This window comes from Bidens hawaiensis, unplaced genomic scaffold (genome assembly GCF_021521415.1).
Source record: "Bidens hawaiensis isolate Kalapana, Puna unplaced genomic scaffold, B.hawaiensis_p1.1 tig00016386_1, whole genome shotgun sequence".
NCBI lineage: Eukaryota > Viridiplantae > Streptophyta > Magnoliopsida > Asterales > Asteraceae > Bidens > Bidens hawaiensis.
Genome location: NW_027492503.1, coordinates 438,253 through 450,185, shown reverse-complemented (window position 1 = coordinate 450,185; position 11,933 = coordinate 438,253). Strand labels below are relative to the sequence as shown.

The following is an 11,933-nucleotide window of genomic DNA, read 5'->3' as shown; positions in this document are numbered from 1 at the left end:
ACTAACCTTAGTAACTTAGTGAAACTAACTGGTCCTTAACTATGGTTAATATCGGTTACAAACCAGTTTCTACTGTACGGATTAAAACCGATTAAGTCGATTCTGTTTACCTGTCAGGATTTACACCTCTAGTTCTTAATTATGAGGTTCCGTGATTTCAAACTATAATACACACTTAGGTTAATCATTTATAACCGAATGACCAACAAAACCCACATCCAACTCATAATATAGAGTTTTAGATTAAGAAATTTCTTGCCAAGTGCTCTTTCTTCTTTCAAATAAATGAATAATTTATTGTTCCAAGAAACCTTATTTCTAGTTTTAATTCATGACAATATGGTTTTGAAACTCGCAAACGAAATAAACATGGGACACCCTTGTAGTTTCATAAATTTAAAGAAATCCGCTAACATTCGCCGACCATGGTTCTATCTTTTAAGCTCCAGCTGGAAAAAGACGAGCGTCTAAACAAGATTGAGTTATTGACAAGTTTAACACATTCAATGAAGCTGAAGCCGAACAAAGAACCCGAATTCGAGAGGAGAAGCTCCGTCTTCTGGAAGAGTAACAAAAGGTTCGGGCAAACTTGATGCGTAAACAACAACTAGCTTTAGACCAAGATCAACAAGCTAAAGACATCGAGTTCATATTAACAGACCACTCCAAATATTCTGGTGACATGTTGGAGATGATTCTAAGACGAAAGCGCGAATTGGCACAACGTTGAAATGTAATGAAACTTTCTAATTTATTTTTATGGTTGAAGGTTTTATTTTAGTTTTTAAATTATTTAAATCTTATTTTAGTTTTTAAATAATGTTTGAGATTAATTTAAACATAAAAATAGTTTATGTTAAACATAAATCAAAACAGGAAAGTTGGGACGACACCATGCTTTTTGGTGAAAACTGGGATGAAACTGAGGAAAAGTGGAAAAATTGATGTGGTGCTGACAACTTGACATAGCATGTAGGATAAAATGGGGAAACGCAGGACGACTCCCTATGCTCTGAGTCTCATACCTCAATTTTGAACATGCTTCTATTTTTGCAAGTGTTTAGTGCTTACATAAATACCTTGAAATTTTGGTATATTACACCGTTTTTAAGAAAAATCCATAGAATGAAGTTGGATCAAAGATTTGGAATCAAAGCCATATAATCAACTAATGGATCATGTGGTGTTCTCTGCTATGCAAGTATTGGATTTTCCAATTTGGCTTTATGTTAAGGACTGATGTAAAACTTGTTAACATCTAGCAAACTTTGTGACATATATTTTGATGCAGTGTTTAGATAAGCATTAAGCCCCATAATCGATCAAGATCTCAAAGTTGTGATATTCGTCCCTAGAGACATAGGGGAGGCCAAACCAATGAATTGTATCCTTTCAAAAGTTTACGAGGGTGAAGAGCCAAAGATTAATCACCATCTAAATCAGTTAGTATGTAAATTTTTTAAAGTCATTTTCAGAATCCGAAGCCGATTCATAAATAATAATGAATCAAATTTACCTTCAACTATGGATAGATTTTTAAAGTAATCTAGGAGGAAGTTAGGGAAAGAACAAAAACCAAAACAATTATTACAACATAATTTGAATGGTTGTTTATCATTATTTTATAAAATAAATGTATCAAATTAGATTAATACATAGATGTTTATGTCTTATAGATTATATTTAGCCAAACAAAAGTCAAATCTGACTACATAAAAACATCTATGTGCAAATCATTGAAGTTGCAATCTTTATGAATAACTCGAACAATGCAAAAGGACAATACAAACCTGCATAATGCAAAGGGACGATACGAACCCCAACAATGCAAAAGGACAAGAGAAGTTGGGACTATGATCACTCTCCAAATCATAAATTTGTGACGAGCATCCATTTCATGATCATGCTGTATTGTTTCTTTGGCTTTAACGCTTAATCATACACTGCCTTAATGTATACCCTTGGCATCTTTTTTATTACATTCAACACCTTCTAGGAATCAAGCACTTAGAATTGCACAAAATACATAATCACCAACAAAATAAAAAAGGTCTGACAGACTCTAATGCTTGTCTATGAGAAAATGCCTTAACGTAACATCTGGAGGGATCGTATAATATACGAGTTTAAGTTGTGGCTCATTTTTAGCAGTTGCAAATGTAGGAGGCTGATTAACGCCTAACCCAAATTCCAAGCCATAAGCATCATCGCATTTGACTCCATCGGACACTCCCTATGTTACATAGTTATTGAAATAAAATATAAAATGTAATATTAATGCCTATGTTTAACAATTACTGATAATAATATATTTAGTTTTCAAGTTTCTACATATAAAAAATTACTCTAAAGCTTGATTTGACGCATGATTTGGGTGGCTGGAGAAGAAGGGACGGTTTAATCAAATAAGTCGGCGATTTGGTAGCATATTGACTAATAAAATATTATTTTGAAGGTATTGGCTTAATGGACTAGGCTCTAACTGAACCTAATTCACAAAACTAGCCCAAAACCCGTAAATATAGACGCGCAAATAGTGGTTATTAAGCGTAATCGCCTAACTGGTTGTTGGTAATAAGCGGTTACGGCTCCTAACCGATTTTTGAGTGGACAATTTCTAACCTATATAGGTGGTTTGATTCGATTATCAACCGGTTAAAATTAGTAACCTATTAAATTTAAACTTATTAACACTAGCATTATTAACTTATTGAAATTTACCGGTTCTTATGTGAAAATCCATAACCGGTTCCTGGTTAGTGTTAATATCGGTTACAAACTAGTTTCTACTATGCCGGTTAATATCTGATTTCGGATCGGTTTCGGTTAATCGGTTAGGATTTGCACCTCTACAGACATTTAAGTTCTTAAATATGAGGTTCCCTGATTTCAAACTATTATATACTAATACAGTTAGGTTAATCATTTTTAATCTAATGACCCATAATTTCTACATTTCTATTTGCATGTCAACAAAACCCACACCAACTCAAAATATGGAGTTCAAGGTTAAGAAATTTATTGCCAACTGCTCTTCCTCCTAAAGGATGATTGATTATTCCTACAAACCTTATTTCCACTGCTAGTCATGACAATATGACTTTAAAACTCACAAACGAAATTAACTTGGGAGGTGGGACACCCTTTGTTAGCCAAGTCATAAATCAATTTGCTCAATCAACTTCGTTGGCCCTTATAGTTTCATAATAAGTAACTTATCACAAATTCAAAGAAAACCACTAACACTCTCTCAACTGTGGTTCTATCTAATAAGCTTCAACTTAAAAGCGTAGACAACATTACTAAGTCTCATACCTCAGTTTTGAACATGTATTTTTACAAGTCTTAATTGCTTATATAAATACCTTTAAACTTTGGGATATTACACCCTTCTTTGGGAGTTCTATAGAAAGAAGTTTGATCAAAGATTTGGAATCAAAGCCATATAATCAACAAATGGATGTGGTGTTCTATCTTTGCAAATATTGATTTTCCAAGGTGGCTTTATGTTAAAGGACTATGCATAAACGCTAGCAAACTTTGTGACATTTATCTTGATGTAGTGTTTAGATAAGCATTAAGCCTCATATTCGATCAAGATCTCAAAGTTGTGATATCCGTCCCTAGAGACATAGAGGAGCCCAAAACAATAATGAATCGTATCCTTACCAAAGTTAACGAGGGTGAAGAGCCAAAGATTAATCACGATCTAAATCAGTTAGTGTGTAATTTTTTTAGAGTCATTTTAAGAATTCAGAGCGGATTCATAAATAATAAATGAATCAAATCTATCTTCAACCATGAATAGATTTTAAAATTAACCTAGAAAGACCCATGATTAATATTGAAGACCCATGATTTAACATAAAAAAAACACCTAGAAAGAATTAGGAAAAAGATAAAAAAATGAATAACAATAATTCCAACATAACATGAATAGTAGTTTATCATTATTTTATAAAATAAAATGCATCAAAATAGAATAATACATAATTGTATATCTTATAGATTATATTTAGCCAAACAGAAATCAAGTCATACGATATGAAAAGCATTTACGTGCAAACCATTGAAGTTGCGATCTTTACGAATAACCCGAACAATGCAAAAGGACAAGAGAAGTTGGGGCTATGATCACTCTCTAAATCATAAATGTGTGATGGCGGCCATTTTGCGATCATGTTGTCTTGTTGCTTTGGCTTTAACACTTCATCATGCAGTGTTTTAATGTATACCCTTGACACCTTTTCAATACATTCATCATCTTCTGGGAATCGAGCACTTACTATTGCACAAACGGGCCCTGGTCGTGAAACCATTGATCTTAATGTGATGTCCTACAAATTGCATAATCACCAACAAAATTAAAGGTTTAGTCAAGGTCCTGTGCTTATCTATGAGAAAAGGTCTTAAAGTAACATGGATACCTCATGAGGGGTCGTATAATATTGGAGTTTACGTTGTGGCTCATTTTTAACAGTTGTAGATGTAGGAGACTGGTTAACGCCTAACCCAAATTCCAAGCCATAAGCATCGTCACATTTGACTCCATCAGGCACTCCCTATGTTACATAATTATTAAAATAAAATAAAGAATTTAATGTTAATGCCTATGTTTAATCATCACTTTATATATATATATATATGTATATATTAATATGTTAGATCCACGACATTAGTTTGTCTTTCCACTTGTGAATTGACTTTTCTGTTTTGACTTCCTTCTAAAAAGCATGTGTTTCTTCAATGTTATTGAAAATTGGCTTTTGAAAACTAATATTCCATTTCTTAGATTAATTTTCCATTGCAAACATTGAAGAAACACATGCTTTAGATTAGAGTATGATAATAAATTATAATAAGCTATTTACTTTGTAGTTACATATATGTATTGTCAAAAACTAACTTAGTATATACTTTACTTTTTAGCGACTACAAAGTAAATAGCTTATTATAATTTATTATCAGACTCTAATCTAAAGTAAAAAAATTATAAAAAATGTCTTCAACATATCAGTTTCTACCCTAGATAAAAGACGATAATTTTACAAAAAACCACAACTCTACTATTATCTACAAGTCACCCTTCTTTTTTATATTTGTCATTGTATTACTTATTTCCAACTTATAATATGTTATCTATAAAACATAATTTTTTTACAAAGTCAATATTATATCAAATTATCTTCTTTTTAAAATACAACAAAATTACAATTAATCTTTAAAATTTTAACTAATAAAAGAGCATTAGGGTTACTTACATGTATTTATACTTTGAACTATATATAGGGGGTGTTTGGCCTAACTTTTATTTTTAAGCTTATTTTTATATATAAAATTAGCTTATAACTTTTTTTCTATTATTTGATAAGCTCTTTTTAAGTGTTTGGATTAGCTTATATTCTACAAGTTAATTATGTGTTTTAATAAGTTGTTAAATCCAACATTCTTTAATTTGTTAGAATAATAATTACTAATCCACCACCATTTGAGGACAAATGAGTAATTTACATCCTTAAACAAATAAGCTTTTATCAAATAAGCTAAATAACCATCTTCAAATAAGCTTCTTCAAATGAGCTTATTAAAAAGCTAAGCCAAACACCAAGTTAAACTTATTTTGTAAAAAAAAAAAAGCTAAAAAAGCTATAAGCTTGGTTAAAAAAGCTAGGCCAAACACCCCCATAATAGTGAGAAAAATGACGACAGGTCGCGAAGTTATAGTTATAATGGTCAGAAAATTATCCACCATGGCTTTAAAAGCAAAAATCATTAAAAGGCCTTATCTTACATCTTTAACGTCTTGTTCGGTTACGAATCCATTTTTAAGCATCGTCGCCGCAACATATATCACAAGACTGATCTTGTCTGGAAACTTGTGAGTTGCTTGTGTTACGCTTAGTCCTCCGGCACTATGACCTACCAATATCACCTGCAATAATCATTACTATTTTAGCAATCGTTGTTGGATATGTTTGTAACGATGAATTTAATAAATAACTCATGATTTTGAAGTTAGTGTGGATGGGAAAATTGGATTCATTTGTAGGATTTACTCTTGTTCAACAACATGATTGGTTTATGCTATGGTATGTTATATTAATTAGGATATCAACTTGAGAACATCAAGCACAAGTATATATGGTTTTTTATGCATAGTATGGTGTACCTAAAGCATGAAGAACTGTACCTTTTCATTGTGAGGCAAGTTAGACATGAAATCAAGGAGAGGTTTGTTGTATTCATCAAAAGAGAGGATGGTTTTAGAATCAGTAGGATCTAAGCCAGCCCCTTTGAGGTCTATGCATGACACCTTATATCCAAAGTTGCAAATCATGCTTTTGAGCTTGTACCAACACCAGCCACCTCCACTTATGCCATGAATGAGCACAAAGTGTGGTTTCAATGGAGTCTTCTCCTCTACACACTCTCTATCTCCCATTTTCTCTCATCACCAATATCCCTCTGGCTCATTTTATGGGTATTTATAATAGTATATGTACATTGAATTTTGTTTGTTTTTTTCTTTTGTGAATTTTATGTTCCAAAGTGGTTAGGAAAACCTAAAGGTTGCTTTCAAAATTATATCGGTTGGTTTGAGTAAGATATTTTAACTAGAAAGGTTAAAATGAATCAACTGAAATTTCAACATGCTATTTTTGGGTTATAGCGGGTCGACAACTTTAAAAAAGTTGATTGATGTGATTTAGTGTCTTAAAGAAATGGGGCAGGTTGTGGACGGGAACGATTTTCGGGTCGACATAAGTATCCACATGAGATGGGTTACGGAACGAAACGGATTTTGGATCAGAACGAGTTCAGACTGGGTTTCGGGCCGGCACAGGTTTCTACACAGGACGGGATCAAATTGAAACGAGTTCAGTTCGGGTTTCGGGCCAACACGAGTTTTTGCACAATACAAGTTTTGAGTTGGTACGACTTTTAGCACATAACATGTTTCGTTTTGGTCGTTTTTTCGGTTTCATTTAGGTTATGATTTTTATGTTTTCTGTTTTGTTTTGAATTTTTTTGCACAAGATGAGTTTCTGATTCTTTTCAACCCGAACCAAAACGACCATTTTTTAATTTGTCACGTTTCGACCATAACCCGTTCTGATCCATAACCCATTTGACCTAACCCGGCTCATTTGCCAGTCCTATAATAAACCCATCAATGGGACATTGTTCGTCAGCAGATTTGAAGAATCCAAGACCCGTCATCCAAATAGTTTATTCATAAAAGTAAGAAAAGTTATATAATCTTATAATTATATGTTAATATGTTGATATATATATATATTTGTATCAAACAAAGAATAACAAACTAGAAGCCGCAATATACAAACAAGGACCTAACAGAAACTTAGAAGGAAATAATTTGTTATATTAATAATTTTCTTAGGCTAAAAGTAATCACATTTCCTAAAGCACGCAAGAAAAATACTCTTAAGAAGTTTGCCATTTTTTAGACAAAATTATTTTATGTGTTCCTGTGTAATTAAGAGTTTAAGACGTCAATGAACAAATATGACAAAGGACTGTCTAGTGAGGTTATTTTCTTTATTTCACTAATTCAGTGTAATCACCCATAAAATCGAGACCAAACTCAATGTTCAAGCTATCGGCTATGAATCTTAACATTGTTACATAAAATCACACCTAGCGTTTAACTAACTTGGAGAGTTAAGAGTCCTCATATATGTTGCTAATCCCCAAAAATGATTCAATCTATACTAATTAATAAATAAAACGCAACGTGTCCTCCAATTAATGGTTCACAAACCCTAAATCAATTTCAAATCCCATCTCCGGCGACCAAAATCATCTCCATCAACCTCAAACTACATGTTCGTCGAAATCATTCAGATCCCCCAAACCCAATTCCCATAATCCTTAATCATAACTAATGGCGACCATTCCGTCGAAGGTAACTTGCATATGTAATCTATTGTTTAATTTAACCTATTATATAAACCCTAAATGATTGTTTAATTAAATGTTATTTTTCTTACTAAATTGGCTTGCTACCTTATCCTTCCACCAGCTTCCCGTAATCGTTGGCGACATGTATCTGTATCTACTTCGTCAATCTAAATACGATTCCCCGCTTTTCACTCCGTAGCCACCATCCTTAGGTCTGCGCACTACAATTAGACATTGAGACTGCTCTTTTTGTAGCTTGAATTTGGGCATTTTTAAATTTCAACTCAAGTTTGGTGCTTTTGCATAATTAATGAACTTTACGCAGTAGAATTAGACATTGAATTCCTTGAATGCGTTCCAAATCCCTGAATTTTGTCTCATTTCATCATCGGTTATGTTTTAGGGTCTACATACTTAAAACATTTACGTGTTTAGAGAACCTAAATCTGTGTTCTAGGGTGTGTTTCAGCTATATGAGAATTTGTTTGTGTTAACGGCAGTGGCTTAGTAGAAAGCAAAGAACAATAAGAGATGCTGCAAGGTCTGAGTAACATCAATTAAATCCATGTATCTTCTATTATTTCCTCACTTGATTTATTATTATTATTATTATTATTATTATTATTATTTGCAGGTAATATTAAACCAGAACATCAACTTTTTTGATATATATGGATACCATGGGTACATTGTTAATCAAGTCTTGATATGGACACCATGGGTAGCAAGAAGCAGATTGCAAAACATTAGACTTGGGAGACCTATTTTATGAAATGGTAACTCTTTTATTCTACTTTTATAGCATTTATTGTTATTGTTTTCAAGTTGGTAGATGTGTTCTAACTAAGTTATGCTTATGGCTTGATTCAATCTCCCATGTAGAGCTCAAAGATAATTTTGTGTGGATTTCATTTTAATTAGTTAGTTTCTTAAACTGTTTATCCATTTGTGTAACCATTATAGGTTTAGCCGATTTTGATTACCGAGTTCACAAATTTGTATTTTTTATACACATATTTGCTTTAAAGCATAATAATAAAATTTTGATTATGCCATTTTACTTTCAAATTTTTGTTAGGAAAATTCAAAACTAACTACTTATCATGTGCATATAACGGCGAGCCTACATAGCTTATTAATAAGTTGTACATCCTTTTGCAAGATCTGTACAAGGAAAAAAAAAGTACCACAAAAGTTGTATTATAAAACCATTTTACAACTGTGAGTGCATTAAAAAAACTTTTTCTATATACTGATTTAGATAAATTTAGGCGGCTCATCAGTTCTTTTACCGCTTTCACTTTTAAGTAAATTCTTGATCTGGATTTTGGTATATATCGGATAACCATGACTCAGTTCATCTCATTTATCACTTCGGCGTTCATGTATATTTGTTTATGATACTGCCCTTTATATTTACATTTCATGCATTTTGATTTTAATAGGTGATTGATGTTGATACCGCAAACATTGAAATCAGGTGCCACAACAAGTTGCTATAGGTAAAAGCGGGTCAGCCCAGTTGGTTTCACAAATGGATGTCTTTTGGGCAACACAAGTTTAGCAAGTTGCAAGTCAGAGTGACTAAAATAGAATGGTACTTTCGATGAAGAAACAACTTTGATATAACATGTTTTTTTTTTTTTTTTTTTTAACATGTTATTATAATGCTTTTGATGTAGCAAAAGGTTTGTAAGGATTAGCACAATGCATTGCCTTTGTGTATTAATATTGCCTTTGTGTATTATTATTTCGTATAGTGAAAATCATATATATTGTTTATCTAACCAAGGAAGATGTAGAGTGCAATGATTAGGCTGATCTGAATTAGAGATTTTTCATCTTGAAGACTGTAAGAAAATAGAAAATGTGGGTTCAAAAAGAAAAAAAGATTCTAAGGAAATAACCACGTAGTACTTTGGCCATATCCTATGGGTTCATATGGTGTTTCATTTACACACAAAGAGGTCAAAATAGCCACCTCTAATTGAAGTTCTTATAACAGAAAAACAATGACTGTTTAACTATTTTGAAAAGAAAATCCATCAAAGGATATAATCATTAACCAAATAACTTTTTCAAATAACTAATTTGAAATAAAATAACTTTTAGTTGAGTAAAGAATTATTGGTTATGTACTAAATAATAGATAATGAAACAGAATTCAAGAAATAGGAATGTGATTTTTACCCTTTTAGAAGTTGGTATTGAAAATCGTTAGCTACAGGTTTTTTGTTTATAAATTGGATGATGTGTTTAAGAGAGATTGTATAAATTTTGTTGAAGAGCTAAGTTGAGCAAGGTGCAAAATTAGTGAAAGAGATGCGGCTGCATTTCTTCCCTGTAATTTTTATGGTGATTTTAAAATCGGTTTATTATTTTGTTTGTGGTTTTCAATTAAAATCGGATATTGTTTAAACTGGGGTCATTGATTATTAGAAGATGTGTTAAAACTTCCGTTGATCCATTATGCTACTAGAAAAGATGTAATTAAAAATTAAAGAGCAATAAAATAATTTCATGGCACATGTTATTTGTTATAAAAATTTATATATTTTTTTAATATGTTATTTTAACTATTCAACCCGTGTAATACACGGGTACCTAACCTAGTATATATATATATATATATGGGAGAGGATCATGAGAGAACTCCATTTTATGGAGAGAACTAGAGAACTAATAATGAAATATTTTTAATTTAATTACAAAAAATATTTTTATAATTTTTTTTCTTTCATCGTTCTTATATATTGTAATTCTTCACCACAAAAAATATAAAAACAAAAAAAAAAATAAAAAAAATAAAAAAAATAAAAAAAATTAACGAGTAATGCATATATGCAATACACCGACTTTTTTTTATAATGCATATGTGCAATAGTGTGCATTTTGATATTTTAAATAGTGTTGAATAGCATATATATAATTGTTTGTATTGTATATTTGCAATAGTGTTATATTATATACAAAATTTAAAAAAAAATCGATACAGTGCATATGTGCATTAGTGTTGTATTACATATATGCGATAATGTGTTTTGCATACAATTATTAGTGTTGTATTTGCATATATTCAATAATGTGTATTGGATACTGCAATTGTGTTGTATTATATGCAATAAAACACTATTGTATATATGCAATAGGCATTAGTGCACATATACACTACAATACTACACCGACAAGTTTTTTTTTTTTTACAATATCATCTCATTAGAAGGAGGAAAGAAAAAGAAATCACAAAATATTTTTTTAAAAATAGTTAAAAATAATTTTTTACTAGTTATCTAGTTCTCTCTTTAAAAGGAGTTTTCTCTAGATCCCACCCCATATATGTATATATATCTATAATATATATAAACGAAGATATAAAAATCCTACGTGTCGTGATGTGGTCGCTCCCCCATTTTTTGGAGTCACCAGATTTGTTTAATTTTTAAATGAAGGTTTCTCATGCATTTGACCCGAATTCATGGGTATGGGTCTTACCAAACCAGACATTCCTTAAACGGATTATAACATCTCATTAAATTAAAAATTATTCTTATCAAATTATTGTTGTAAAAATCCTATAAAATAAGATATACAAAAAATTAATATCTTATTTATTTTAAAAAATATATATATTATTTAAATTATAAAACCAATTTTAGAGTAAAAAAAATAAACGGGTCTTAGGTCTCATTAAACCGTAAGTATATTATTAACTTTCATAAATATTATTTATAATTAAAAAAACCTTTACAGTAAAAGAAATAAACGGGTCTTGGGTCTCATCAAAACCATATAACTTTTAAACCGAGTTATAACATCTTATTTATTTGTGAAACAATTTATCATCAACCCATAAGTATATTTTTAACTCTCATACAATAAAAAAACATAAATTTAAAACATAAATAAATATTAGAACAAATAATATAAAACAACCCTCGTAATACGGGGGATAAAAACTAGTATATATATATATATATGAAGTATATATATTTTTACCGTGATGTGCTAAA

The 11,933-nt window shown here is 31.0% G+C and overlaps 1 protein-coding gene and 1 long non-coding RNA gene across 2 annotated transcripts; one reads left to right on the top strand and one right to left on the bottom strand.

Annotated features, from left to right (window-relative positions):
- Nucleotides 1-503: 503 nt before the first annotated feature.
- On the bottom strand, nucleotides 504-6,445 carry LOC143551408 (methylesterase 17-like). The gene is made up of 4 exons (XM_077041856.1): nucleotides 6,191-6,445; nucleotides 5,792-5,932; nucleotides 2,123-2,233; nucleotides 504-632 (listed from the first exon to the last, which is right to left on the bottom strand). The coding sequence occupies exons 1-4, from the start codon at nucleotides 6,440-6,442 to the stop codon at nucleotides 504-506; spliced, it is 633 nt and encodes a 210-aa protein (XP_076897971.1). The 5' UTR covers nucleotides 6,443-6,445.
- Nucleotides 6,446-8,025: 1,580 nt separating this feature from the next.
- On the top strand, nucleotides 8,026-10,103 carry LOC143551402 (uncharacterized). The gene is made up of 3 exons (XR_013138485.1): nucleotides 8,026-8,490; nucleotides 8,558-8,699; nucleotides 9,404-10,103. It is a non-coding gene; the product is annotated as an uncharacterized LOC143551402 (long non-coding RNA).
- The last annotated feature ends 1,830 nt before the right edge of the window (nucleotides 10,104-11,933 follow it).

Bases quoted from the DNA above. Each gene is read 5' to 3' on its own strand.
- LOC143551408 (XM_077041856.1), bottom strand. From the start codon at position 6,442: ATGGGAGATAGAGAGTGTGTAGAGGAGAAGACTCCATTGAAACCACAC. The intron at 5,933-6,190 runs GTACAGTTCTTC...TGATTATTGCAG, and splicing joins ACTTGCCTCACAATGAAAAG to GTGATATTGGTAGGTCATAG. The intron at 2,234-5,791 runs GTAAGATAAGGC...TATGTAACATAG, and splicing joins CCGAACAAGACGTTAAAGAT to GGAGTGTCCGATGGAGTCAA.